This window comes from Rana temporaria, chromosome 1, assembly GCF_905171775.1.
Source record: "Rana temporaria chromosome 1, aRanTem1.1, whole genome shotgun sequence".
NCBI lineage: Eukaryota > Metazoa > Chordata > Amphibia > Anura > Ranidae > Rana > Rana temporaria.
The window spans coordinates 121,677,372-121,704,558 of record NC_053489.1 but is presented as its reverse complement, the minus strand read 5'-3'; the positions used below and the strand labels follow the sequence as shown (position 1 = coordinate 121,704,558).

Genomic DNA, 27,187 nt, shown 5'->3' with positions numbered 1-27,187 from the left:
CAAAAGTTCCTATAATTGTGTTAAAAAAATCAGTACACCCAACAGCAGAACTGCACATTCCTTAGACTCCTTATCTGTCTTGCATGTGAAAGGGCACAGAAGTAACCTAGCTGATTAGAGTGCATGTATATCTCATCGTATGTAATTATAATAGGGTGATCAGAGTTATGTTAGTGTAAAGTATGTAATTGTATTGTGATTGCCTTGCTAATGGTTTTCATAGGAAATGTGTATGTTGAAAGTGTGAAGATAAAATTCAAGTAAAGGCTAATGAAAGGCTAATTCAGGAAAGCTCTGCAGGGAAACAAATATAGTAAGGTGGATGTATATAGCATATTAAGTTCATATAGTATATTACTTTTTTTGTTTTGTTATTTATACATTATAATATTTTACATCAGTGTGATGGGAGTAAATTGTTTATCCAATGGATAGAAGTGATCAAGTAGGAAACCAATAGGCTGTTGAAAAGCATGTCTTCATTTCTACACATTTATAACATACAGTATGTGTTAAAAAGTATCTTGCCCTTAACAGGGCATTGACACTTGAGAACAGAACAAATACCATTGAAAAATTCAGACTTGATATATTTGGATTACTCCTGATGGCGATGCTCCAGACTACCTGCTGTGGTTGTTTAACCCATTATACACTACCTCATTGTTGTACAAAAGTGTTAAAATGCAGCCATTGGTCAGTGAGACTACAGTATATGTAAGTGTTACAGAGCTTCCACTTACCTTTGTTCTTAAGTTATGACCTTTTGATTTTCACATTCAGTCTTGTTCTCAAGTTGGTGATATTTTGGGCATACACTGCCTGATATTCACTAGCAGTTGAGCCTGCTTTAAAGATCGTTTCTATTTGGCTTTTGAGGTGGCTGTACAAAACTTGATAATTACAATTAATAATCCTAATTTTGAGCATTGCTTGCAACCAATGCCATCTAGGTACCCATCTACACAAAGGCAATCAGTATCTCAGACATTCAGGGGTTATCATATGTAGAGTTTTACGCTGACTCTCCCTGTCACAAGACCAAAATAAACATTTGCATTGTGAGGATCATGGCAAACCCCAGAATTTGGTTGATCCTTGCAAGGATAGACCAATATCTGCACCTCTATGCCACTCTAAGGCCCCGTACAGACGACCAAACATGTCTGCTGAAACTGGTCTGCGGGCCAGTTTCAGCAGACATGTTCGGTCGTGTGTAGGCCCGAGCGTGCAGGATTCCAGCAAACATTTGCCTGCCGGGCCTTTTCCCAGCGGACAAATATTCCTGGACTTGTTTTAAAACAGTCCGCTGGAATCCTGCCCGCTCGGACATGTTCGGTCGTCTGTACAGACCTACCGTACATGTCCGATCGCCCGCCATCCCTCGCATGCGTCGAATGACTTTGACGCATGCGTAAAAGCATTTAACTGGCAGGCCCGCCCATGTCGCCGCGACACCGCGTCATAGACGCGGCGACACCGCGGACACGCCCCGCGTATTGTTTACGCGCGGCTTTCTGTACGATGGTTAGTACAGCCATCGTACAGAAAGCCCCGGGCAGACATGTACGGTGAAAACGGTCCGGCGGACCGGTTTCATCGTACATGTTTGCTGGTGTGTACACGGCCTAAGTGTAAAAACAAAATTAACATTGTTATGCACAGAAGGTATCCTTCAATGAAGATATCCCTTATAGGCATAAAGCCAAGCCAAAGTTACCAACTTTACATGATATTCAATAAAAATGTAACATCTTAAAGATGTATCATTGCTCACAGACCCTTTTAAAAAACATTATAGGTTGGGGATCTATGTAGGAGCTAAAAAAAATCACATAATGAATGTTTGTAAGCAATAAGGTCATATATTTAAAAAAAATTAAAATAGCCTGCTGAAATCTTTGCTGCTGAGCCTTCCTTTTTCCTAGATGGCGGTAACACATTCATTTACCATGCACAAATTTTAAAATGTGTTGTCTAAGAAAAATTCAGTGCAGCCATAGGTGGTTGTTCAATGTTATAAGTTGTTAATATTATTGATTGGAAATACACAAAATAGATTAACTCAACCGTAAACAAATGCTGGAATTTGTCTTCTTGATTTGTAGTATTTAAATTCTTCTCATGGTACATAGCCTTATTTTTCTCAAAAATCCTTAAACTAAAAAATAAATAAATAAATAATAAAGACCATAAATGATGCAAGTTTCAGTGGCACTGGAGAATAAGCTACCACTTCGGACATTGGTGTGTGTGTGTGTGTATATATATATATATATATATATATATATATATATATATATATATATATATATACATACATACAAATGATGATAATACATGACATAATTGGTAACATTCTGGTAGATATATTATATCCATTAGTATCCCTAAGCACATGTTCTGAACTCTATTTTATCATGCTTTATCTGTCTCGTGTGGACCATGACCAGCCCACTTACATTTGTGAACCCTCCAATTGTGTTGTCTTGTGTGTTTTGGCCTAATTTTTCCCATTTCCACCTCGCTCAGCTGCAAAAACGTCTTCATTGTTGTTCTCCCAGATTGTGATACTGTCACAAAACTGTTGCTAGGCAACAAATGTGGTTACCAGGACTGAGCGAATAGCTGAAGGGAAAGAAAAGTGTTGCACCATTGTAGAGTAACCATAGCAATGACCTACTATTACAGAGTAAAGAATTAACATTAACAGTGTTGTGTTATGAAACATATGCAATGATTCACATAAGTGCCAATCTGGGATCATTTTTCTTAATTTACAGCATTTCAGGGCAGTCCTTCCCTCCGTACTGTGGACTTAAGTCTCTTACTCTCACTCTCTGATAATACACAGGCTATTCATGATTGACATTCTGGGCTAAGGGAACTTCTCCCACTAATGAAGACTCATCCTTGATACGCTGACATATCAAGCAGGTTCTTTGTATCAATAGGGAAAAACTGGTGTACACAGCACCCACAGAGGATGAATATAAGCCCGACTATTTCATATGCACAGGGAAAGCAGGCTCAGACACTAGTCTGTCTGCAGGAGACTAAGGAGCAAAGTCACATGCTTTGAAGACCTATGACCTGCCACCCCTTTTGAATATATTTGCTGTAACTGACAAAGCAGGTGGGGATTCTGGCTCAGCATATTGTCTCTACGTGCAGTGTATGCTCATATTGTTTAACCCATTTATACTGCTGTGTCCTGGATTATAGTGTACTCTTTCTATAGGGAAAGTGTAAATGACACATATTCAGATCGGCGTCAGATATTAAATTGAAAATAACTCTCAGCTATTCTGTGTATGAGATTTCTCGGAGCAGAAGGGGAATGAATAGCTGTGCCTGTGAGCAGCTGAGGCTGTGACATACTGTACTCAGCCTTCCTGGGACAGGCCCTGCTGCTGAGTGGTGTTCACAAGCCAGATGCCATCCAGAGAGTGTGGTGATACCCACAGCCTCGGCAGCTCCTTATGGTGTGTGATTTTTAATGCACAAAGAGGTAAATGGCAACATTACACAATGAAAAGTAGTTGCTTTACTCTTATTGGCTGGATCACTTTGTGTGTGCACTACGATATATACATCCAGCGGTACATGTCCAGTCTGCAAATAGCTGTATGATCTCTCCCACTTTCAGGATAGCATTCTTATTTTGATTAAAAGAGATTTCCTCAGTGCCTGACATGCTGTATTTGCAGGTGTGTCTACTTGTCATATTTATATAATCAGGAGGTCATAACATTTTATGCTCATTCTAGGCAAGGTAAAGAGGTGGTGATTATAATGTGTAAATTATTACGATCTCTTTGCCCCCATTCTGCCATTACACTACTTGAAAACTTTGAAACACTTTCAGAGCCCGTCGTCCTAATATCTAAGTAAAAGTCTCCTGTGATCTGGTGATGCTGGGTCCTAGAATGGCCACACAATATACTCTGCTACCTCCTCTTCTCCAACAGTTGTCCTTTACATTGTTTCCCAGGAAACTCTACCTTTTTATACTATTATTTCTATTACACGTGGATGACAACACACATTAAAAACAAACTCCAGCCAATGGAATAGGTGTCATAGAATTAGGAGGAAGAATTAGGAGGAAGCCGAAAGACTTTGCCCACTAATAAAAGTTAAGGGAATTTAAGCACTTCCCCTCTATGTTAATTACATAAATAGAAAATGCTGTAATAAAATTGTCAAGCCTTAGTCATCTATGTATAAATTAATCCACACATGGAATAAAAAACCTCCAGAGCTGCTAACAGTGTACTTTCATACCCAGTAATAATAAATGTGTACAAAAGTGTAGCACTAGTAAGAGGAAATAAACAGTGAAAAAAATGTGATACACTCAATCCAGTGATGATCTGCAACATAATCCTACAGAACAAAATAAATTGTAATATTCTCACAATATACAAATAATGTGAAAAACATCGGTGCAACAACCACCCAGACAATAAAAGGTTAAATATTTTGTCCTCAGATTTCACAAGAAAGGAAAATGTCCATAAGATATTCGTGTGGGATAAAAAAAAAACTTCAACCAGAAAAATCTGGTGTTGTACACCCACATTAAAAAATTCTACAGCTTACCAGAGCATGTTGACTTTCAGGCTATGAATGCTCAAATGCATTTAATAAATGACAAAGGTATCATCCCAGGTCAAGCCAAACAATCAGCCCAGCTCTCCAAATGAGAAATCCTCCACTTTCCAGGTACAGTGTACCAAGTGTATAAACAAAAAACACAGAAACAAACACTGCCAATAGTGAAGTAAAATATAGCCAATTTTATTTAAAAAGTATTAAAAACACATAGCATTATGAATAATAGAGTGTTCTGTATACTAAATCAGAATCCTGCTTAATACAGTCCTTCGTAACAGACAGTAACCAAGATAGTGGCCATGTATCCTGCCCTCCCTACATGTTTTGTCATACGTGACATCATCAGGGTCAAAGGGTCCTTGATTCATAATACCATGTGTTTTTTAATCCTTTTTAAATAAAATTGCCCATATCTTACTACACTGTTGGATACGTTCTGTGTATGTCCATTAACTTGACATGCTGTACCTGAAAAATGAAGGAGATCTCATTTGGAGAGATGGACTGATTGTTTGACTTAACCTGGGTGGATACCTTCCTCAGTTATTAAGCACAATTGACCACTCATAGCCTGAGGTTCTACATGCTCTGGTAAGATGTATTTTTTTTTTAATGTGGCTTTTTCAGCACTGGATTTTATTTTTCTGAATGAAGTTGGTTTCTTTTTTTCATCCCGCACGAACATTATCTGGAAAAAAAAAAAATTCTCATGAAGCCTTAATCATTGCACTTGGTGCTCTCAAACGATGTCCTGGTTATACTTTGCACTCTTTAAATCTCATCAAACTTCCATCTTTGGCTGAAGAACTAGATATGATATTACAGTCAGTGAAATAAAGTTTGTAACCAATTCATACTCAGCCTTAACAAGGTGGCTTGCGTTACCCTTAGGCCCCGTACACACGACCAGTTTCCTCGGCAGAATTCAGCTTCCGACCGAGTTTCTGGCTGAATTCTGCCGAGAAACCCGGCCGTGTGTACACTTTCGGCCGAGGAAGCCGACGAGGACCTTGGCGAGGAAATAGAGAACATGTTCTCTATTTCCTCGTTGTTCTATGGGAGCTCTCGGCCCGCCGAGGTCCTCGGCGGCTTCAGGGCTGAACTGGCCGAGGAACTCGGCCTCATTCTTTATGCAGCCTGCCCTTGTTAACTGGTACACTTTGAGACTTAATAATTTCCCCCTCCCCATTTTTTTCCCATCTGTAGTAACATTTATAAAAAGAGTTTATTATAAAAGCTGCGTTTATTTAGGAAATTAGGATAAAAAACGCTTTTACTGGTACAATGTGGAAGTGTTTTTTTTATTTTTTAGCTTTTGTTGTGGGTGTGCTGTCTACGATCTTCTGTGTCTTCTGTGTTTTTCATCAAGAGCATGTGTTGGAACAGTGGATGGGGTTACTACAACAGCAGCATGGTGCTGTTAATCCTGGGGAAATAACACAACATTTATTTTGGTGTATATATGTTTTCCTGGAAAATTTTAGGCGCCACATGTACTTTAACTTTTGAAAGTTACCCACCATTCTGTAGAGCAAATATTTTAATTTTTAAATGGGGTAATATCTTGTGCAGTGCTGCTTAATTTTATTGTTTTATAGAGCTAGGATCACAAACTGAATTAGAAAAAAAAAGCAAATTTATTTTAAGCTAATCAATTTTCATTGGAATCCAGTTGCTGTCAGTTAAAAAAAAATCAAAGAATGCGTCACAAAAACAATACTCAAATATACATTTTATGAATAAATTAAAAAAATATCCAAAGCTACTGGCTTTCTTTACACTGAAAATATTGTACATGTAATGCTACTCATAATAAATAGCAAGTAACATCTTGTATTTGGTCAGACTAATGAAACATTACTTCTAATGATTGTAATGTTTCTATGCATAGCTAAATGTTGTTTTACAAACTTTTTAAAGCATAAAAATAATTCTATTTTTCCAACTGGTCCGTTTACTTTTTTTTTTTTTTTTTTTTTATTACTGAAAAATGACCACTTTCTGCTCGGAATATAAATCAAATTAATAGGTAGGGATCTGCTTAAAAAAAATCTTTTTTTTTTTTTTTTTGTGATAACTGTAAATTATTTGTTATGGCAATATCCAATTAGTGTTTTTCAGTGATTTTTTTTTCTTTTTTGTAACTATAAAGGTTTTCTTTTGCGATAGGTGCCAATCAGTGCTATGTACTGCACATATGCTCAGTTATTAACAGTCAATCTGTAGGGGCACTTTTACCTCCAAGATAGTGTCTTCACTGTCTGAAAGTTTCTTCTTGAAACATTAAGCAGTGTGCCTGACTAATGACAAGTTAAGATGACACCTCTGACTGTAAAAACTGACACCAATAATAGCCTCTCTTATTTACAAAAGGTGATAATATGAAAGATGGTTACAATTAATTAGCACTTTGCACCTTTTTGTAAATAAGGTACGTCATTTTATTTTAGAAGATATTGTAACAGAATACAGAAACGTTGTTTATGGAAAAGGGATAATATTCTCTTCCAAGATCACACCAATACCCTGCTTCCTGCTTCCCATCTCATATGATGTAAAAATCTGTATAACATGCTTCAGTGCTAAAATCATCAGTCGGGATCTACCAGTAATTGGCAAGTGAAACATGGTATTTATAACTGTTAAATTATACATATACCAAGAGGCATGTTTAAAACATTGTTATGTAGCTAACATGAACTTGACACGTTTCTGAAGTTGTAGAATTCTGAAAATGAATTATGAAAACCATTCTGCAGGCACCTATGAAGTGATTATAGGTGTCCTTTCATAACAATAACTTTTCATAAGTGCTTTATAAAACAGACCGGATGTAGCTTGTTGCTTGCAGTTACTTGATTTTTTAATTGTTTTTTCATGTGTCCTCATTTTATCGTATGGTAGACTAGGCATTAAAAAAAAGTATTTTATTTAAAAAAATAAAAAGTGTCTAACATTGATAATTTGGTATTGTAAATGTGAGCAAATATCCTTACACAAAGGATCTCATAACACAAACATTTGACAGTTTTTGGGGTTTTCTTCACTGCTAACCCAATGTTTTCTGTCATGCTGCCCATCTTTAAAAATAACATAAGGAATGTTTTTTTTTTTTTTTTACATTTGAGGTATGCGTCCCATTGGGTCTTACTTGGTGGCACATACGTAAATGTCAGGAAAGTGATGGTAAAGGCTGTCTGGTTATGCATGCAACATTTGTGCCTTAAAAAACAACCAGCAATTTGTTCTCACTTACTCATTCCACCTCTCCTCTGTCTCTTCACAGGCACTGAGCGCCACGAGCTGACCTCATGGAAAAGCTTCAACTCCATATTCAGGTTCTTCAAGGAAGCCTTGGAAGCCAAGAACACAAAAAGCAAGACAATATCTACCAGGCGTTCCAACAGAATAAAGAGTGACGAATTTTAAAGAAAAGAAAATAGTACAGATTCTGCCCAGCCCTCATCACAATGGTTTTTATCCTAATCCCTCAGCCCTTCATTAGATTGTTTTCCTCCAAGAGCACATGGTCAAGATGTATACATTTTAAATAGCGTTTTACATTATTTCTACATGAGTGCAACTGTCAAAGCAATATGGGTTCACTGGTTGTGCTTCCTGTGGTCTGCTCCTTGGATTTCGTGCTGCCCATCACAGCACAGATTAAGGCTGACAGCAGAGCTGCACAGTACAGCATGGTGCAAGTCTAATTGCCCTGACATCGCCCTACACTTTTAGTTGATGCCATAGCTTGTCTGCTATTCCACTGCCCTGGGCCCATTCGCTCACCTTACCTCTGTGGCCTTCCCTGCTTAACTCCTGCAATGCCAAATAAGAGTTTAACTGCCTTCACTACATGGAAGAAAACTATTTAATCTTCAATATTCCTCTTTTAGTTCTGGGTTTTTTAATGCTGTAGTTAACTCTTTCTCTGAAAGAAACCTTTGAGCTTTCTATAGTAGAATGTTCCATGTACAAGCTTAAACTTTTCCTTCACAAGATGAGTAATATTTCCAGTGAAGTCTTTTTACTACAGTTATGTTCTCAAAGTATTGAAAGTTAAAATCGTTTGTGCTTAATATTCAGTATAACAAATGCTTAGTTATTTTAAATCATAACTTTTTTGATGAAGTTAACATTTTAAGGCAGAGCAGTAGAAAAAAATATTTTTTAATTGGTATCCATTTCTCATCTTTTTATATTATGCTTGTACAGGCTGTTGCATTATTTGTACTGTTTTATTAGAAATATTCAAATGATTCTGGTAGCCATGTCGTTGGCATAAAGTTGTGGACAGTGGTAAGGTCAGATTAATGAATTGGCCTTATTTAAAAAAAAACTCCAAGCCTTGTGATCTAGGCTGTCACTACACAGGCAGTTTAAAGAGTAATGATATGATTGAAGTGCATTGATTCATACCCTAATGCCTTGTACACACGACCAGTTTTCCTGTCTGGAAAACTGCCATGACAGCTTTTGGTCGGGAAAACTGGCCATGTGTATGCTCCATGGCAGTTTTCCCGACAGGAAAACCGCCGGGAATCCTGGCAGGAAAAATGAGAACATGTTCTCTTTTTTCCTGCCGTGAACACTGCGGTGGAGCATACGCACGGCCGGAATTTCAGGCCAAAGCTCTCACCGCAGTTTTCCCGATGGGAAAACCCCTGGTGTGTACAGAGGGAAAGTTACCGAGCAGGTTCTCGGTTTTCCCCCTGGGATTCCCGGTGGACTTTTTCCGCCAGGAATCCCGGGCGTGTGTACAGACAGGGCTTAAGTTCTCTTTTTGTGTACTTTTGTGTACTTTACTATAGTCTAGAACTATTTTGCAGTCCTGAAACATTGCCTACATTTGAAAGTGTTTCATATAACCCCAAATGAGAGCTGTACAATTTTATTGAATGGTTCACTTTCAATCAGTACAGCTAAAAATTGTGAACTTTTGACATTGTGCTCTCATCTTCTGCCTGATGCAGTTTGGGAGTACTGTACATGCAGTGTAATGATAGGTATACCCTTTACGATATTTTCATCTTTTTTAGATTTTTACCACTCAGATGTGAAGGAGCCCTTATGCCGCGTACACACGATTGGTTCGTCTGATGAAAACGATCCGATGGATCGTTTTCATCAGACGAGCCGATCGTGTGTGGGCCCCATCATTTTTTTTCCCCATCAGGGAAAAAACTTAGAACCCCTTTTAAAATTATCTGATGGTTAAAAAAACGATCGTCTGTTGGCAAGTCCATCCGTCAAAAATTCACGCATGCTCAGAATCAAGTCAACGCATGCTCGAAAGCATTGAACTTAATTTTTCTCAGCACGTCGTAGTGTTTTACGTCACCGCGTTCTGACATGAACGTTTTTTTAACTGATGGTGTGTAGGCAAGACTGATGAAAGTCAGCTTCATCGGATATCTGATGAAAAAATCCACCGTCTGTTTTCATCGGATGAACTGATCGTGTGTACAGGGCATTACAGTGTAAAAGTGCAGAAAAGTGTTATCTACTACATGTAATGCATAGTTCAGCAGCCTTGTACACTCATGATAGAACAAGTCGGGTAAAAAGTACTAGTAACTATCTTACTGCTCTGCTTCAAATAGTTTGAAAATGGAGATGCATTTTAAAACCTAATTTCTTTTTCTGTATAAATCTGCTATATGCTTTCCAGGTACATGAAAACAAAGGCTGTGCCAAGTCATTCAGTTAATTTTCTTTAAAGAGTAGAAAAGCTTGCCCACTGCTAGCATGCTGCAAAGATGGACCCTTGATCTCTGTGGGAGTTCACCGGTCTCTGCTGCTGACCTGTAGCTCAGTAATCAGCAAAGCTCATGCTCCTTTCTGATTGGTAGAGTCAGCAGGAAAACATGTCAGACCTCTGCCGAGAGACCACTGTCTCCACACAATGACCATAGGTCCTTCTCTGCTACGTGCTAGTAGGGAACAGGTTTTTCTACTCAAGTTGTGGCTCCTTTCTAATGAAATTAACTTTAGGCTTTTGCTCACCTTTCTTTTAAAGTAAAAGTTCACCTTTGGGAACATGATACACATGGCCACATCATCCATACACACAACTCTGTGTGTCTGAATGAACTACAAGCCCCGACATCCTTAGTGGCTGTTGGCTTGTTCTCTGTGAACTACCACAACGTTGTGTAGTGCTGTGGTAGCTCATGGGATCTTTCTGTCAGGGAGTATCCCCTTACCCATATGGGATGTATGGGCACACAGATACACTGACAGTGTGCAGGAGACCTGCGTGGCATCAGCGATTTGCTGATCACAGGTGTAATGCTTTACAGGCTTCTACTACATAAAATAATAAACGTACATTGTTTTACCTGCAAAAAAATGTGCATTTATTTATTTTTTAAAGTGAACTTATCCTCTAATGCACCTAGAATGCATTTAGCTGATTTATTGTGAGACTTTACTTAGCCAATAGATCTTTCTGCTACCCAAAATCCCATCCAATCGTTACACGACATAGGACTTATTATTGTTCAGTATTGCTGTCTCATCATCTGTACTCTGTACTCTGTGCACTACAGCTTTGTAAAATTTTTGCAATAGCCCAGGTCAAATTTTGAAATTTAGTGACATGGTTACACGGTTAGTTTTTTTACATCTAAAAAGCTCTATTTTAAAAGAAGTATGCTAATGTTGGATCATTTTTTTAAGCACAGATGGTAACTGTAGAATGATTGGGGAACAAATGTTTTAATGCAATAGCAGTTTCTGCTTGCTTGAAATGGTAAATTGTTTTATGTTGTTTTAACTGGTCCAGTCTGAAGATGTGCAAAGAAATGTATAGTTCATTTAACCATTTGGAAGCCACGGGTGTCGTAGCAAAGCTGTGAATAGTTTTAATTGAACCTGTTATTTTTAATATTGTCACAGATAAAAGTACAATATGTTGATCACAAACACTGTGAAAAAAAATATAGTTAGATAAATATTTTTACATGCAGATGCCTTTCTTCCAATTTAAATATTTCAAATTTTTTTTGTGCTTTGGTTTCAGTTTCACACTCACCTAAAATGCACATTATGTAATGAAATATTCTGACATGATTTTTTTGCTATATTTGGGTAAAGGCACTGAAGATGTTCATCATTTATTTAAAACGTGCCTTTTGTCAGATATTTTTATGGATTCTAACTTTTTATAAAGTTGAAAACGCTAAGCAAAAGTCAAATAGGATTGATTTGTTTAGTATTTCACATTAATGTTGTTTTTATTAAATATAGTTTTAATTAGCTCCAGTATAGAAAGTATGTTTCTTTGCCCAGTAGTGCTATGATTTTCTGCCCTGTATATACAGCTCTCCATCTTTGTTGGCTAAAGTGTGTCAGTCATGTGGTAACAATGGAGACAGACATCTGGTGGGCTGAGACATGGTTGCCTAGTAGAAACATTGTTAGATTCTTTAGTTGTGTCTTTAGATTTCTTTCTTTAGTTTACTTTGTTCCAGAAAAAATAGCTGGCTTTGTCTTTACCAAGCTCCTTCCATTTGTGTAGGTGATAGGTACATTTGAACAGATACTGATTTCTCAGTTAAAGGTTGAATATTGTGGGCATTTTATATTTGGAAGCCTGCAGCATTAATGATACATGTTTGTATCCCCATTTCTCCGGTTGCATTCTTTGTAATATAACTTAAAGCTTAAGTCTAGGCTTTTTTTTATATTGCCCCTTGATGATTTACTAAAAGCTTTACTGCAATATACACCTTCAAATCAGAGCTCTTCTCCCCCCCTTGCAGTACATTTTTCATTGACAAGTTTTCTTGAGTCTTCTGGTTTGAATGATCCATTCAACTCAAAAGACTGAGGACATCCTTTGGGTGCAGTTCATCATAAGCACAACCACTGAGGGGACATCACAAAGGTACCCTACACTCATTGTGTAAAGTTGCAGAGAGTGGAGCTGACATCAACACTGCTGTCTGTATCATCCAGGACTGCCCAGGGGCAAGACAGAACCCCACACATCACCCACCTAAAGACATCTGCAAAGGATAAGTATACAAAAAAGCAAAATACATGCAGGGGCTCCCAGTGGGTGAGGAGGAACAATATTCTGGTGGTAGGCGGCCTGGATTTTGGTCTTTAAATTGAAAATTGAAGATCTGTGGATCAGTGACGCAGTGGGTGCAGCCTCGCATGGCTGTGCTCTTTGAATTGTGACAGCAAGTGCGGGAAGGAGTTCCCCTGAATTTAAGAAGGGGAGGGGAAGAGGGGTCTGATGCTGAACATAACATATTCAAAAGGTGAACTTATCAGTTAAGTTGGACACAATATAGTGCTCTTGTACCAGATGTAATCTTAATAGATTGTTTATTTGGGGTTTTGCTCTCCTATGATTTAGTGACGTAAAGGAAATGGTGTACAAATCGTACAATCAGTCTGTAATAAGCTCAGCCTGCTTTAATCAAATTAGAAAAGCAATAAATGTCCACTTTAAAACAAGCTACTGAAGAGGTGCAATTTCCTCAGGGCATTTTTCTGAAGGGGGGGGGATTGATTATAGTTTATAGAGCGACAAATAACTAAGTATTTCCCAAGCGCATAGTCCTACCAGCTTGCAAGTGATAAATATTAATTATATCTGATTTGCAATGTAAACAGAAGTCACAGTTCCGTGCATTAGAAAGTATATGTGGAAGGCCCTATATCACACAGGGTACTTCTGTGCTTCCTACTTAGAAAGCACCAACACTGTGAAAAATAGAGCAACGAATTAAGAAAGAGTAGGCCTAATACTACCAATGCATTTATGTGGCTGATCATGGTTTTTCACTGGTGAAACCCATAAAGTAACAGCATTTGAAATGATTGGCGAAGAGTGTTACCAGAACTTTTAGAAACTATAATGCATTTAGTGATCATTTATTTTTCCTTTTAAACGGCTGTTTTATATTGTCAGCTAATGCTGTTGAATCATTGAGCTGTGTAAATATTAGACTTCCTACATTAAAGAAGCTAAGAACCTATAAAATATGGAAAGTGGCCTAAAGTTCCACATCATTTTCTCAAGAGTAGAAGGCAAAATGTTCAAATTCCAAAAGCTGTTGACTCCAAAACAAAACATACCAATATAACTGCTCATGAGAGATCCATAGTCGTCATATGTAAGGCAGTTACAGAACTTTTAATGTGTGTGCGCGCATAGTAAATGGCTGCAACTGCGATCTCTGTTATTATTGTAAATTAGAAATTTGGTTGTGTTCACTGGCTAGTGAGGCAAAGTCCTGAGGATTTTTTATTTCATACTTGGTTAATTTCCTACCACACTGTGCACCTCCTAACTGAGCAGCTGACATTTTCTCTTTAAATATATTTACAGGACTCAATTAAATAAAAGTTGTAATGGATTACAAGCTTTTAATTCACATTACAATTTAAAAAAAAAAATTTCTTCTTCCAAATGCATATCTCTGTTGCATTTACCTATCTTTATTCTGTAACGTGGTATCAATTTCCTAGTGGATTTGACAGAACTACAATTCATACTGATTTATATATTCTGATAGCTATGCTAATTGCATGAATGCTATGAGAACAGGAGCTCTCTCACAAAAAAAAGTTGTGTATGTGTGTGAATTGGCACATGTTTAGGCTTGTATAGCAATGAGGAACCATCAGTAGACTCTTATAGATCATCTTGGAAGAAAACAATACTGATCACCAATAAATAATCCTAGGTAGAAGCAATAGCAGTCTAATTCCAGGGCAGTACTGCTGCAGTGAAGCTGCATAGGTTCAGTTTCACTTCCCCAGATCTAATAGGCACCACATAAGTCAGGGAGCGATGGCCTCTGTCAGCCTCTGTCCAGGGATTCTCCTGCTTGTTCACAGATTCTTAAAAAATCACAAATTTAGGGTTACTACAGGGCTGTAAAAAAAATATTAAAAAAGAAAAGCCCAAAGTTGTTTTCCAGAAAAAGGTGTTGAGTTATAAAACGTGTTGATAAATCTACTTCTGTATTTCTTTTTATTTTGTTTTTGCTCTTTATTATAATGTCAGACTTTTAATTGAGGGTCTTAAAGTTTTGCAGCTTTTGTAGCATTTTCAGTTCACTGTGGAGGAATATATTAGGAAATGTACACTTGTTAGACCCAAAGAATTTGACCTCCATTACAATTGTTATAGTTATGTCATGTTCCTGGTTTGAGTCTGTTTTATTGAACTATGACAGCTTTGTTAAAGTTGTAAACTGTTATTGACATTCTGCTCTCTAAGTTGCCGTCACTCATTCCCTTTGCTTTGTTTTTTAAAAAGAAAAGCGCTTCTGGATTTCCTTTTCAGGTAAAACAAAAGTAGTGTAGTAATACACAATGTTTGAGACCTCTGCAGAGATCATTTCAAACTAAACGTGAACCTTTTTTGCTTGCTTACTATATTAAATGAAAATCTGTATACTACAAGTTGTGTAATGGGATTTTGGAGTCCACCTCTACTTGGAGCCATATTTAGTCGGGGATCAACCAAACTAAATCAGTTTTCCCAACCTTATTTAGTATGTAGCACTGTATAAAATCCAGTACTGACCAAGTATCCCCTTTGGTGGGTTGCTGTTTATCAAGTAGGTCTAGATATAGATTTTTTTCTTAGCCTCACTGTTTATAAAGGTAAAGCAAAGTGGAAACTAAGATATTTCAACTGGTTTTATATATACTTTATTATTTTCTGAAATTTCTTATGTAAAGGTTGATGGAAAGTTGCTTGGACACCACATCCCCAATACGGTAAATATACCGTATGTTATGATGTTTTAAATGATTGATACATATTGTAATAAAGCATCTTTTAAGCATTTACTATGTGTTCTATTCACTTGGCACCCATATCGTCACATTATTTATAAAGGGTTATTTCTGTACTTTCTGAACTTCAAAACTGTTCTGATTAATTTACCCCAAAAGATAATCTTTTATACACACAAAGGAGGCAAATGCATACAAGGGAGACAAATGCTCTCCCAAGTGCTCCCCAATCTCTGAGGTTGAAAAGGTATATTCAGCTCCTCTTAAAGGTGAACTTCAGGCATATGTAAAAGGCACCAAAGAATGTAGCTCTGTATGATTAATTGTTTTTATTATATTAGGAAATGCAAGTACCTGAATTTCACATGTTATCAATTTTGTATTCTTAATACAGGTATTTACATTTTTTTACATTTCACATCAGTTCCTCCCCTAAGGAAAGGGTAAACATCCTGGAAGTTGCACATCTCTGCAAAACCCTGTAAGAAGGTGTATGACTGTCTCAGCCCAGGCTCCAACCAGACCATGCCCCCTACGTGTTTCACTCTGCCCACCGAGCTTGGTCATGGGGAGCACCATGACTAAGCTCTGTGGGCGGAGTGAAAATCACACCTATATTTTTTACACACCCACTAACAATTGGTAACAAACTTTTGGAACAAAAGGAAAACCTTTAAATATAAAAAAAACTAAAAACTAAACAGACTTCACATAAGATGCGCCATGGGAATCACAGAAACTTGGTTTGATGGCTCACACGACTTGCTTGCAAATATCCAGGGGTATTCCTTGTGTTGGAGGGACAAGGAGGGTAGAAGAGGGGGAGGGGTGTGCCTATATATCAAGAATGATTTACGGGCGGAAGAGGAATGAATTGAGGGATGGGACAAAGGGGAAATTAATAGTGGAGGTATATTACAGGCCACTTAATCTAAAGGAAGAGGAGGAGTTGAATCTCCTTTCACAGTTATAAATAGCGACGAGGCAGAGAAATGTCATCGTAATGGGAGACATCAGCTACCCAGATATTGACTGGGCAAAAGGGACAGCTCACTCATTAAAGGCCTGCCATTTCCTAAAAGTCTTGCAGGACAACTTCATGTACCAATTTGTGGATTCCCAGATCAGAAATTATGCATTGCTAGATTTAGTATTTAAAAATGAATGGGATCTGGTAGCAGATGTGGAAATACGGGACAACTTGGGAACTAGCGACCACAAGATAATTGCATTCAGCATAAATCATAGGAAAAGGAGGCACAAGAGTAGTACAAGAACACATTTCAGGTGAGCCAACGTTTCAAAACTGCTCAATATTGCAAGATATTAAATGGAACCAAATCCTAGTTACATTGAACACGGAGGAAAAGTAGGAGTTTTAGGAGCATATTAATTAAAGGGATCTCTGAGTGCATTCCAATGGGCAATAAATATAGAAGGTTAAACCTGGGTGGCTAAACCATAACTTAAAAAGTCTAAAGACAAAAAATGTAATTTAAAAAATATAAAGCGGAGGGATCATTGTCAGCATTCCAACACTACAAGCAATGCAACAAGAAGTGTAAAAACGCAATCAGGACGGCTAAAAAAGACTGAGAGACACATAGCGGAGGAGAGTAAAAAAAATCCAATAATATTTTTTAATATATTAACAGTAAAAAAAAATCACGGTCAGAGCATATTGGCTCCATAAAGGATGGTAAACAGATGACAAGGCAACTGTACAAAATGCTTTCTTCTCCTCAGTCTTTAACACAGGAAAAGGATCGGTATAACAACCACCACGGTATTGTTAGTTACACATAACAGGATGTAACCTTGTGGCTAACAGAGGCCGGTGACCAGAAAAGACTAGAAAAGCTAAACACAAACAAATCACCAGGACCGGGTGGCTTACACACGAAATTCCTCAAAGAACCCAGTCAGGGCATAGCCAGACCGCTATTCCTAATCTTTATGGACAGCATACTGACAGGAATGGTACCAGCTGATTTGCGAAAAGCCCACTTGGTACCAATATTAAAAAAAGGGCAGCATTATATTCCTGGAAACTACAGACCTGTCAGTCTAACATTAATAGTCTGTAAACCTTTTGAGGGGATGATAATGGACTATATCCATGAATGTGCTGAGGAAAACAGTATCAATAGTAATAATCCGCATGGGTTTATGAAAGGACGTTCTTGCCAAACCAAGCTGTTAACATTCTATGAGGAAGTGAGCTGCAACCTGGACAAAGGTAGGTCTATGGATGTTGTGTATTTGGATTTTGGACCATAGGGTTTGTTCATGGATAGAAAACTGATAACGGGGAGGGTTTCCAACGTGTGATGATAAAAAAAAGTGTATGCAGAATGGTCTAGGGTGGTAAGTGGGGTACCCCAAGGCCCTGTCCTGGGACCAATTCTATATAACTTATTTATAAATCATATAGAGGATGGAATAAATAGCTCAATCTTAGTGTTTGCTGATGACACAAAAATGAGTAGGGCAATCACATCACAGCAGGTTATAGAAACCTTACAAGAGGACCTAAATAAATTAACCACTTAAAGACCAAGCCTTTTTCTGACATTTGTTCCTTATGAGTTAAGATCAGTATTTTTTGCTAGAAAATTACTTAGAACCCCCAAACATTATATAATTTTTTTAGCAGATACCCTAGAGCACAGGTGTCAAACACAAGGCCCGTGGGCCGAATCCGGCCCTCCAGGCCATTTCATGTGGCCCTCACACCTCTCCTGCAGCTGCAGGAGAGCTCCAGCCCTCCTCTGGTCCTCCTCCATACCCTTACTTTCAGCTTTCAAGCAATGTGTTCAGCTTCTTCCCAGCAGCAGCATAAGGAAAGGGGGGTGCACTGTGATGTAAGGGAGAGTGGGGGACTCAACTTCTGATGGTGGGGTGGCTCTTGACATCTAATGTAAGGGGAGGGGATACGCTGGACATCTAATCTTACAGATACAACCGGCCCTTTTTAGGGCAATCATAATGCATGACACCCCTGCCCTAGAGAATAAAATGGCGGTTATTGCAATATTTTATGTCACATTATTTTTGCGCAGCAGTCTTTTAAACGCATTTTTTTTTTAAAAAAAATACACTTTGAATTAAAAGAAAACAAAACAGTAAATTTGGCCTAATTTTTTTGTATAATGTGAAAGATGATGTTACGCCGCATAAATAAATAGATACCTTGCATGCCATGCTTTAAAATTGCGCACCCTCGTGGAATGGAGAAAAGCAACGGTACCTGAAAATCTCCACAAGCATTTTTTTTACAGGTTTAGAATTACAGAGGAAGCCTTGCGCTAGAAATTCTTACTACTCTTGCTCTAACGAACAATACCTTGCATGTGTGGTTTGAACACTGTTTACAAATGTGGGCATGACTTATGTATGCGCACTGGCTTCTGTGTGTGAGCACGAAGGGATGTGGCGCTTTAAAAAAAAATACTTTTTCCTATTTATTTTTTTAAAAAAAATAACGCTGTCCCTTTTATTTTTTATTTATTTTTTATTGCCGTTATAACAAATGTAAACATTCCTGTGACAGCAATAGGCAAGTGACAGGTACTCTTTATGGAGGAATCTGGAGTCTATAAAACCCCAAACCCTCCTCTGCACTTGAAAGAATTCAAAACACCAAGATTGACATTTTTGAATACCTTTGATTTTTGAAAACTGGTGCCATTGGTTCCCGAGTAAACTGGAAGTGATGTCATGATGTCCAGATTACCATAGCCGAGACCCGATCAAAGTCCATTCTGGCTGGTCGCTAGGGTCTCCCTGTGGGACAGGAGAGCCCGGGCGAGCGGCGGGAGGGAAATGTCAGGATGGATGTGCTGGATAGAGTCCAGAGAAGGGCAACAAAATTAATAAGGGGACTGGAGGTCCTCAATTACGAGGAACAACTACAAGCACTACATTTATTTTCCCTGGAGAAGAGATGCTTGAGAGGAGATATGATAGCGATATACAAATATCTCAATGGTTATTCCAGCGTAGATAGAAAACTATTCAGTCTCTTGGAGTGTAAGAAGACACAGGGGCACACGATGAGACTGGTAAACAGTGGTTTAACCTTAAGATGCCTAGGGGGTTTTTCACTGTCAGGGCGGTAAGGATGTAAAACTCTCTTTTACAATCAGTTGTGTTGCCAGGAAGTATTAATAGTTTTAAAAGATTCTTGAACGTGCATCTTTGAGAACACAATATTCAGGGATTATGTAACCATGATATGCATGGATGGTTAGGAGGAACCCCTTGAAAGAAGAAAAAAGGAGGTTTCTGGCCTACTGGATACCAGGAGGCATAGCCAGAAAGTGGGTATTACTTTATGGTGCATGTATAAGGGCTCTTTTACACTGGGCGGATCCGCGAGCGGGCTCCGCTTTGCTCAGCAGGGATTGCTCCTTCGATCCCCGCTGAGCAGGCAGATGACAGGTCTGTCTCTGCACACTATGCAGGGACCGACCTGTCAGAGCGCCGCTCTCCCCTATGGGGAATCGTATGATGATGGACCGTAGAGTCCGTCGTCATTCGATCCGAAAAATAGGGTTTTCCTCCATCACACTTTGGCGGATCGGTCCGCCCGTGTGAAAGGGGCCTTATAGTGTGAATTTCAAACAAGCTGCAGTATTCTGAAGACATACCTGTTATGCCAGCTGTTAAATTTTAGTAAACTCCTATAAAAAGGGCAACCATCATGATTTCACTGCAAGGGAACATGCAGACAACACACAGAGCATCTAACAGACAGAGGAGCATAGTTCACATTGTAGTCACATGACCATAAATAGAAGGTGGTAGGTATTTCCCACTCTCCTGTTCTTCTGTTGGTGAGATATCAACACCAGGTATTAGAAAAAGAATTCCAGCATGCAGGGCCAGAACTTTGAAGCTGCCCGGCACTAAATGTAACCATATTGCTACACTTAGAGGAACCGCTCTTCTCTTTTATACTCTGTAGTTCCTGCTGGATTTTGCTTCTAATCCCCCTGTGAAGGTTTCCATTTGTGGATAGACAATTTATGGTTACACAATCTGGTCACATTGCTATAATCCTTTTTATATGGACTATAAACTGAAGGACTTATGAATAAAGGGATGTGGAACAAATCGTCTGAGATTCCATTATTTCTTACGGAAAAATTTGCTTTGATATAAGAGTGCTTTTGCTCGCAGTCCAAAGTTTTACTGTAATTTCTTTCATAGATGTGAGAAAAATGTTTCTTTGAACCTCCGATAACGAAGGTACTATAGCTTATTGATGAAAGATGAGGTTGTACTTCTTCCCCTTCTATAATTTGTCTGCTTCATGGAGTCATAGGAATTAGGTTAACTTGCAAAGGAGCACAATGTTCTGTATGGCAATAAAAATGTCTTAAGACTTCATAAATAAAAATAGCACATATATTTCTTTAGGGTTTCTTCTCAAAAGTGCTCATGTAATGCAACTTGCAAGTGTTCTTTAGTGCCAGCAAAAGTCATCACTTTTTGAATTAATATAAATACAAATGTGCATTAGAATGCATGTCCCTCTGTTTCAAGTTATCTTTTTATATTGTTAATGCATGTTCACTTCATACAGTTAAATCACTTTTTTCAGCATGACATGTGCTTCCTAAGCTGAATTTCTGGTGTTTTATTTTAATAAATGTTTAAAATGCACTAGTGTAAATAAGTCCTTGCAGAAATGTTAGTCCAAGAAATTCCCGTAATCGTGAACTACAGACATACCGTATTAATAAAAGCACTTTAATGTTTATACCTACAGATAGTAATTGTATAAAGATCTAGTTTGATGACTCCCAACATGCTTAAATTGTAGTGTAACTGCATTCTTTTTGTCATGTGGAAAGATTGAATTCTCCGCATTGACTATTACTTGTCTCCACTCCAAATTTATTTAACCACTTCATTACTGGCATATTGTAAAATGACGGCCGCAAGGTGGCTCTGCCTTCCTGGGCGGCTGTCATATGACGTCCTTGAGTTACACAGCCAAGGACGTGGATCTGTGTGTGTGTATACACACAGATCCATGTCCTGTCAGGGAGAGGAGACCGATGCTGTGTCCCTTGTACATAGGGACACCTATCGGTCACCTCCCCCAGTCAGTCCCCCCCATCCCCCCCACAGTTATTATCACTCCCTAGGACACACACTTAACCCCTTGATCGCCCCCTAGTGTTAACCCCTTCCCAGACAGTAATCAATGCATTTTTATAGCACTGATTGCTGTATAAATGTGAATGGTCCCATAAATGTGTCAAAAGTGTCCGATATGTGCGTCGCAATGTCACAATCACAATAAAAACGCAAATCGTCGCCATTACTGAAAAATGCCATAAATCTATCCCCTATTTTGTAGACGCTATAACTTTTGTGCAAACCAATCAATATACACTTAATGCGATTTTCTTTACCAAAAATATGTAGACGAATACATATCGGCCTACACTGAGGGAAAAAAATATATATATTATTTTTAATTGTGATATTTGTTATAGAAAAAAGTGGAAAAAAGTGAAAGATATTGTGGTTTTTTTTTTCAAAATTGTCGCTCTTCTTTTGTTTATATCGCAAAAAAAATATAAACCCCAGAGGTGATCAAATACCACCAAAATAAATCTCTATTTGTGTCGGGAAAAAAACATAAAAATTCATTTGGGTACAGTTTTTCATGACTGCGCAAATGTCATTCAAAGTGCGACAGCGCTGAAAACTAAAAATTGGTCTGGGCAGGAAGGGGGTGAAAATGTCTGGTATTGAAGTGGTTAAAACTTGGTTTGAGTGTAGTACTGCTTTATGATAGATGCCACTCTATACTCATTCCTATGAGAGACAACTTCCCTTTGTACAGAGGAGCAGCGGACTCTTATGTTAGAGAAATGTTTTTCACACTGTAAGTATGAACATTTGAGTACTTTTTATTTTTTTACTTTAGTATTCTATTAACATTTAATGAAATGGTTCAAAAAAAGAAAATATTTGAATAGAAATATTCAAATAAATTCTATTTTATTTAATACGGAGTACAAATAAAGCCATGGTCTATAGTAACCCATGTCAATACATCTGAAATCTGGTTTTAATGTCTACTCTTAAAATCTGAATTCTAATTAGTCCTCATGTATTTTGACCTTCACAAGGACCTTCCTTCTGTGTACAATCCCAAATTAAACATATAAATATTATTTTCCTTGCCTGCGCCCCTTTCCCATAAAAGAAACTGGTGTAGTAGTTGACTAACCGGATCTTTTTCCTGTGCCCAATGATTTCCCTAACAAGAAAAGTCAAGTGTATGACCCTTCTATTTTATAGGTTACAATTTATAAATCCATGCTGATACAATCCTTGCCATTCCAACCCTCAGCTGGGCTCTGATGTATCATTGTTTCTATTATTTTGTGTATGTAGATGTCAAATGTTATTTTTCTCCCTGTTTACACTTCTCTGGACAATTCTAAAACCAGAGATCTAACTAGAGCCAAGCTCACCTCATTGGGTTGTTTCTGAGAAATCTGTACAAATGTTTGGATGTTATTTTAAGTATGACCCTTTTGTATATCCCACACTCGTGCTCTGGATTGAATTGTGGTATTTGCTTATGTTTCAATTTGTAAAGCACCAAAACTTCCTACAGTGTATATTTCTGGTTACACTTACTGAAATAAACATTTGCTCTTGTAATATGATGTGAATTGTCTTCTTTCATTTGTTTCATGCTATGATTGCATATTTATGAGGACAGAGATAGGGTTCCTTGGTATATGATCATTAATAAACCAACATCGACGCCTGGTAGTGTTGCATGCAACTGTATTGAAAACCAACTTATATTATGGCTGAGCTTTGTTTCTCTCATATTTGTTTTTTACTCAGGAGAACGTTTGCCTCTTGTGAAATGATAGCAATACACTCACAGCTCATACTGGAGATAATGGGGGTGAATTACGGGAGAAGTTGGTATAAAAGGTGAACTTAGCCACTTGTCGAAGGCCCCATAGCAAATTTACTGCTACAGGGTGGCTGTGCTGCACAGGATCACGTGTGTGTCTGTCTGTTTGTGTCATATATATATATATATATATATATATATATATATGACATCCTGCACTTCTGGGCATCGGGCACAAGTGCGTGCTCTTGCAGGCTCCCTCCTGCTGTGATTTTACACAGCAGGAGCTTATGAGCGGGTTCCGCCGACTCAATGTCTGCCGGCACTCGCTGATCATTGTGTACACAGGTAGAACAGCAGTCTGCCTATGTAAACAAGGCCGATTGCTGTTCTGTCAGTAGGGAAGGCATGGATCTTGTGTCTGTAAAGAAGGAACACTGATACATGGCTTCCACTAGTAAAAGCACCTCCCCCAATACACTGAAACATTAGCTAGGCACACATTTAACCCCTGATGTTAACCCCTTTCCCTGTGTCATTAGTACAGCGACAGTGCATTTTTTTTAGCACTGATAACTGAATTTGTTTCACTGGTTCACAAAAAAAAGACTTGAATTCCTTACGGTAGACTACTTGGGGTCAAAGATCCTTTATAATTATAGCATCCTTCCTGACCTAATAATTGCCATCCTTCTTGGGTGGTAGTTCCATAAAGGAGTCCAGGGCTTTGCTTCTTAGATTTGGTGTAAGATACTGGGCTTACTGTGTCAACTTGCTATTCTTACCGCCGTAGAGGATGTTGCAGAGATAACTCCACCCAATCAATGGGTCTGGGGTGTGTGTTGTAGGTGTGCTGGAGTATTTTTTTTTTGGCCAGCGGACACACCCTTAAAGCGGATCTCCCATGCCAAATCGTTTTTTTTTGGGGGGGGTAGTTAAACGGATATCAGGAAGGGTTAAATAAACTCACGTTTCGCTGGTTAATCGTCCACTCCTTTCTCTTACAGTCTGCAAGAAAGAGTTATATTCACCTGTGTGCGCCGTTGCCATCTTCACTGTGGGCATTAGAATCCCACCAGCAGCGACTTCCTGGTTTCGCTGGCGCTGTAATCCCAGCACCGCGCTATCTCGCGCATGCGCACTCTTAGCAGGGAGCAGCGGCGTCAGCGTCTCTGTTCCCCTAGCAACGGCTGGCATTTCCCTCCCGCCCCCCGCCTTGCTGTAATGGAGGTTTTTGAGAAGCCCGCCCTCCTTCCTTTGTTTATCTCGGACGTCACTTCCTGCATATGAAATCCCGCGATATTTGAGATTACGACTGCGCATTGAAGAAAGGGAGCTATGCATATTAGCTCCCAGAGTACACTGCTTTAAACGGGAAGTGACGGAATGCCCGTTTTATTCCCGCAACGTTGGAGACCGGAAGCCTCTTCTATTACACAGGTACTGTGCATTTTGAGAAATTGAAAACATCGGTTTTTAGCATATTTTAGCACGCAAATGTAAAAGAGGCAAGGTTATAATTAGGGTGGAGCTCCGCTTTAATACCAACCATACTGGGTACATCAACAACTCCATATGAGAAGGTTTCACAAAACAAACATCAGCATAGTATTACCAGAATTCAACTATGAATTGTTGAACACCAAATATGACAGCTGTATGATGTGTCTTTCTCCCTCAAGGTCTAATGGGCTTTTTTTGCCTACTGAACCTTGTAATGTAGGCATGTTTGTTGTGTGAGCAGTACCTTCCACTTTAGTGTAGACACTTTCCAGAAAGGTAACTCCATTACCATAGGAGGTATTAAATATGAATGGAGAGTTTGAGTTCAGCTATAGGTTAATATCTCAGGCGTATTCCTAAAACTACCCTTTGAAGACCCTGGCCATTTGATATTTCTTTTAGCTTGGACTGAATTTGGGCAAGTATGTGAAGATCGATTCTGTGCTATGGAGTGAATGAGCGACAGCTGCCTGCACCGAAAATTCCAGCAAAAAGAAGAGTATAAATGGAAAATAAATTGTAATTGGTGTAGCGCTGCCAGAAACTATGAGGTGTACTATCGTTTTGGTTTACCATGCATCTTTATATATTTATTAATTATGCCACATATATAAGGGAGGTTTTTATTTCTTTCACATGCATATGAGGGTTGTTTACAGTGCACTATAGATCCTCATTTTACTCAAAACCCCACTAAAAATATAATTGTTTCTGGCAGCGCCACACCAGTTACAATTTCTTTTAAATTTAGGCAAATATGTCACATTTCATGGCTGCCTGGCATAAACATGTTGTTACTGACTTGTGAATTTGAAAAATAAGGATGGCACTGTGTTCAGTATCACTTCTATCACATTCTCTCCACATTCTCTCCACACAGACCTCATTATCATCACACACCTTATTCGGGGGGGAGCCTGTGCTGATGTACAGCTTTATTATCTGTGGGTGCGCTCTGTGGTTCCTCTGATTGTGGAGATCATTTGATGCAAGGCCCACACTCCTCTGAGCTTGTATAGACCTATAACTGGGGTCCCCAATTCTAATAAGAGGCTGTGTGTGACATGGTGGAGGGATGCACTGAAGGCACTTCAGATGAAATGTTGATGAAATGTTTCTTAACTGTTGTTTTAAAGGTTCCTCCCAACTGCACGCGTCGTGCACACCCTGTAGGGTGTCGCATTGTCACCAGATCACAGTATGCCAGCCCAGCAGCAGATTCCTGATCACTGCCACACAAGTTCCAGTGTTACCAGACAAGTGTAAGGCCTCTTCCACACAAGCAGACTCCGTCGCTACGGAGTCCGCCAGCTCCCGCCGACTCAGCAGGAGATCTCTCCGCTGATCTCCTCTGAGCCGGCGGATGACAAGTCCCTCTCTGCTCACTGAGCAGGGAGGGGCTTGTGCAGCACCGCTGTCTCCTATGGGGAGATCATATGAAAACGGACAGTATGTCCGTTTTCATCAGATCTCACCCGATCCGCCATGGACGGATGGGGACGTATCGCCATCCGTACAATTTTGGGTGGTTCGGATCGGGTCGGATGTCAGCGGACATGTCTCCGCTGACATCCGACGCTCCATAGGACTGCATGAAGCGGCCGTTCATAGAGGATTGAAAACAAGAGGGACTAATAGGAACACACTGACTATGGAAATTATCAAAAATTTAAATATTTTATTGAACAAAACATGGTAAGTGGAAGGATATGTATACTGTACTGACACTGGCCTGTTTATTGACCACAATTCTGCCTGCTGTCTGCACCTATCCTTTGCCTGTTTTCTGACCATGTCTCTGACATCCACCTGAACTGACCCATCTGCACTTCCCACTGACTACGTTCTTGCAAGACACCAGCCTCAACTATACCCTGCACTCGTGAAACTATGGGAACTCTTTTGTCCTTCTTTTCTTCAGCCTCCTGTACTTCCTTAACAGTGAATATGGTATTCCTGGGGGTAGCCATGTACCACTAGGCTATGCTTGCTTGGCTTATAGGAATGGAGACTGCTACAGGTGATGATACACTATGCTCCACTCCCTGAACGCTCGTACGGAGGCAACTATTACAGTTCATTGGTTTTGATACAATTGATTGATTTGTGTGATACACATGTAGGTAGGTGCCTACGTGTGTAACACCTACTTTACCAAGTTCTACCTCCTGTTGTAATTCTGAAGTGTTTTTACTGAGTAAATATGTTTCGTGTGTTCTGGTTATCAGGATTCCCAGAAGTCAGGAAGGGGTTAAGGTGCCGACTCCCAGGTCTTCGTGGCTCTTCCCCTTTTTTGAAGGGCTATAAAAACAAGGGGAGGCAACCTAGCTGGATCCTTGGATGTGGAATTGCAAGGAGGACTAAAGCCACATCGATTCATGTTCCCGAAGA

At 39.0% G+C, this 27,187-nt stretch overlaps 1 protein-coding gene and 1 long non-coding RNA gene across 2 annotated transcripts in view; one reads left to right on the top strand and one right to left on the bottom strand.

Moving 5' to 3' along the window:
* FAM172A (family with sequence similarity 172 member A) overlaps window positions 1-8,800 on the top strand; it is a 751,084-nt gene extending 742,284 nt beyond the window's left edge. The window contains exon 11 of the mRNA XM_040342191.1: window positions 7,907-8,800. Within this exon, the coding sequence (XP_040198125.1) occupies window positions 7,907-8,049 (143 nt within the window). The 3' untranslated portion in view covers window positions 8,050-8,800. The remainder of the gene's footprint in view (window positions 1-7,906) is intronic.
* The window catches only part of LOC120931084, an 89,260-nt gene that overhangs the window by 13,090 nt on the left and 48,983 nt on the right, over window positions 1-27,187 (bottom strand). Inside the window, exon 2 of the long non-coding RNA XR_005747813.1 lies at window positions 7,877-7,973. This is a non-coding gene — a long non-coding RNA (uncharacterized LOC120931084). The remainder of the gene's footprint in view (window positions 1-7,876; window positions 7,974-27,187) is intronic.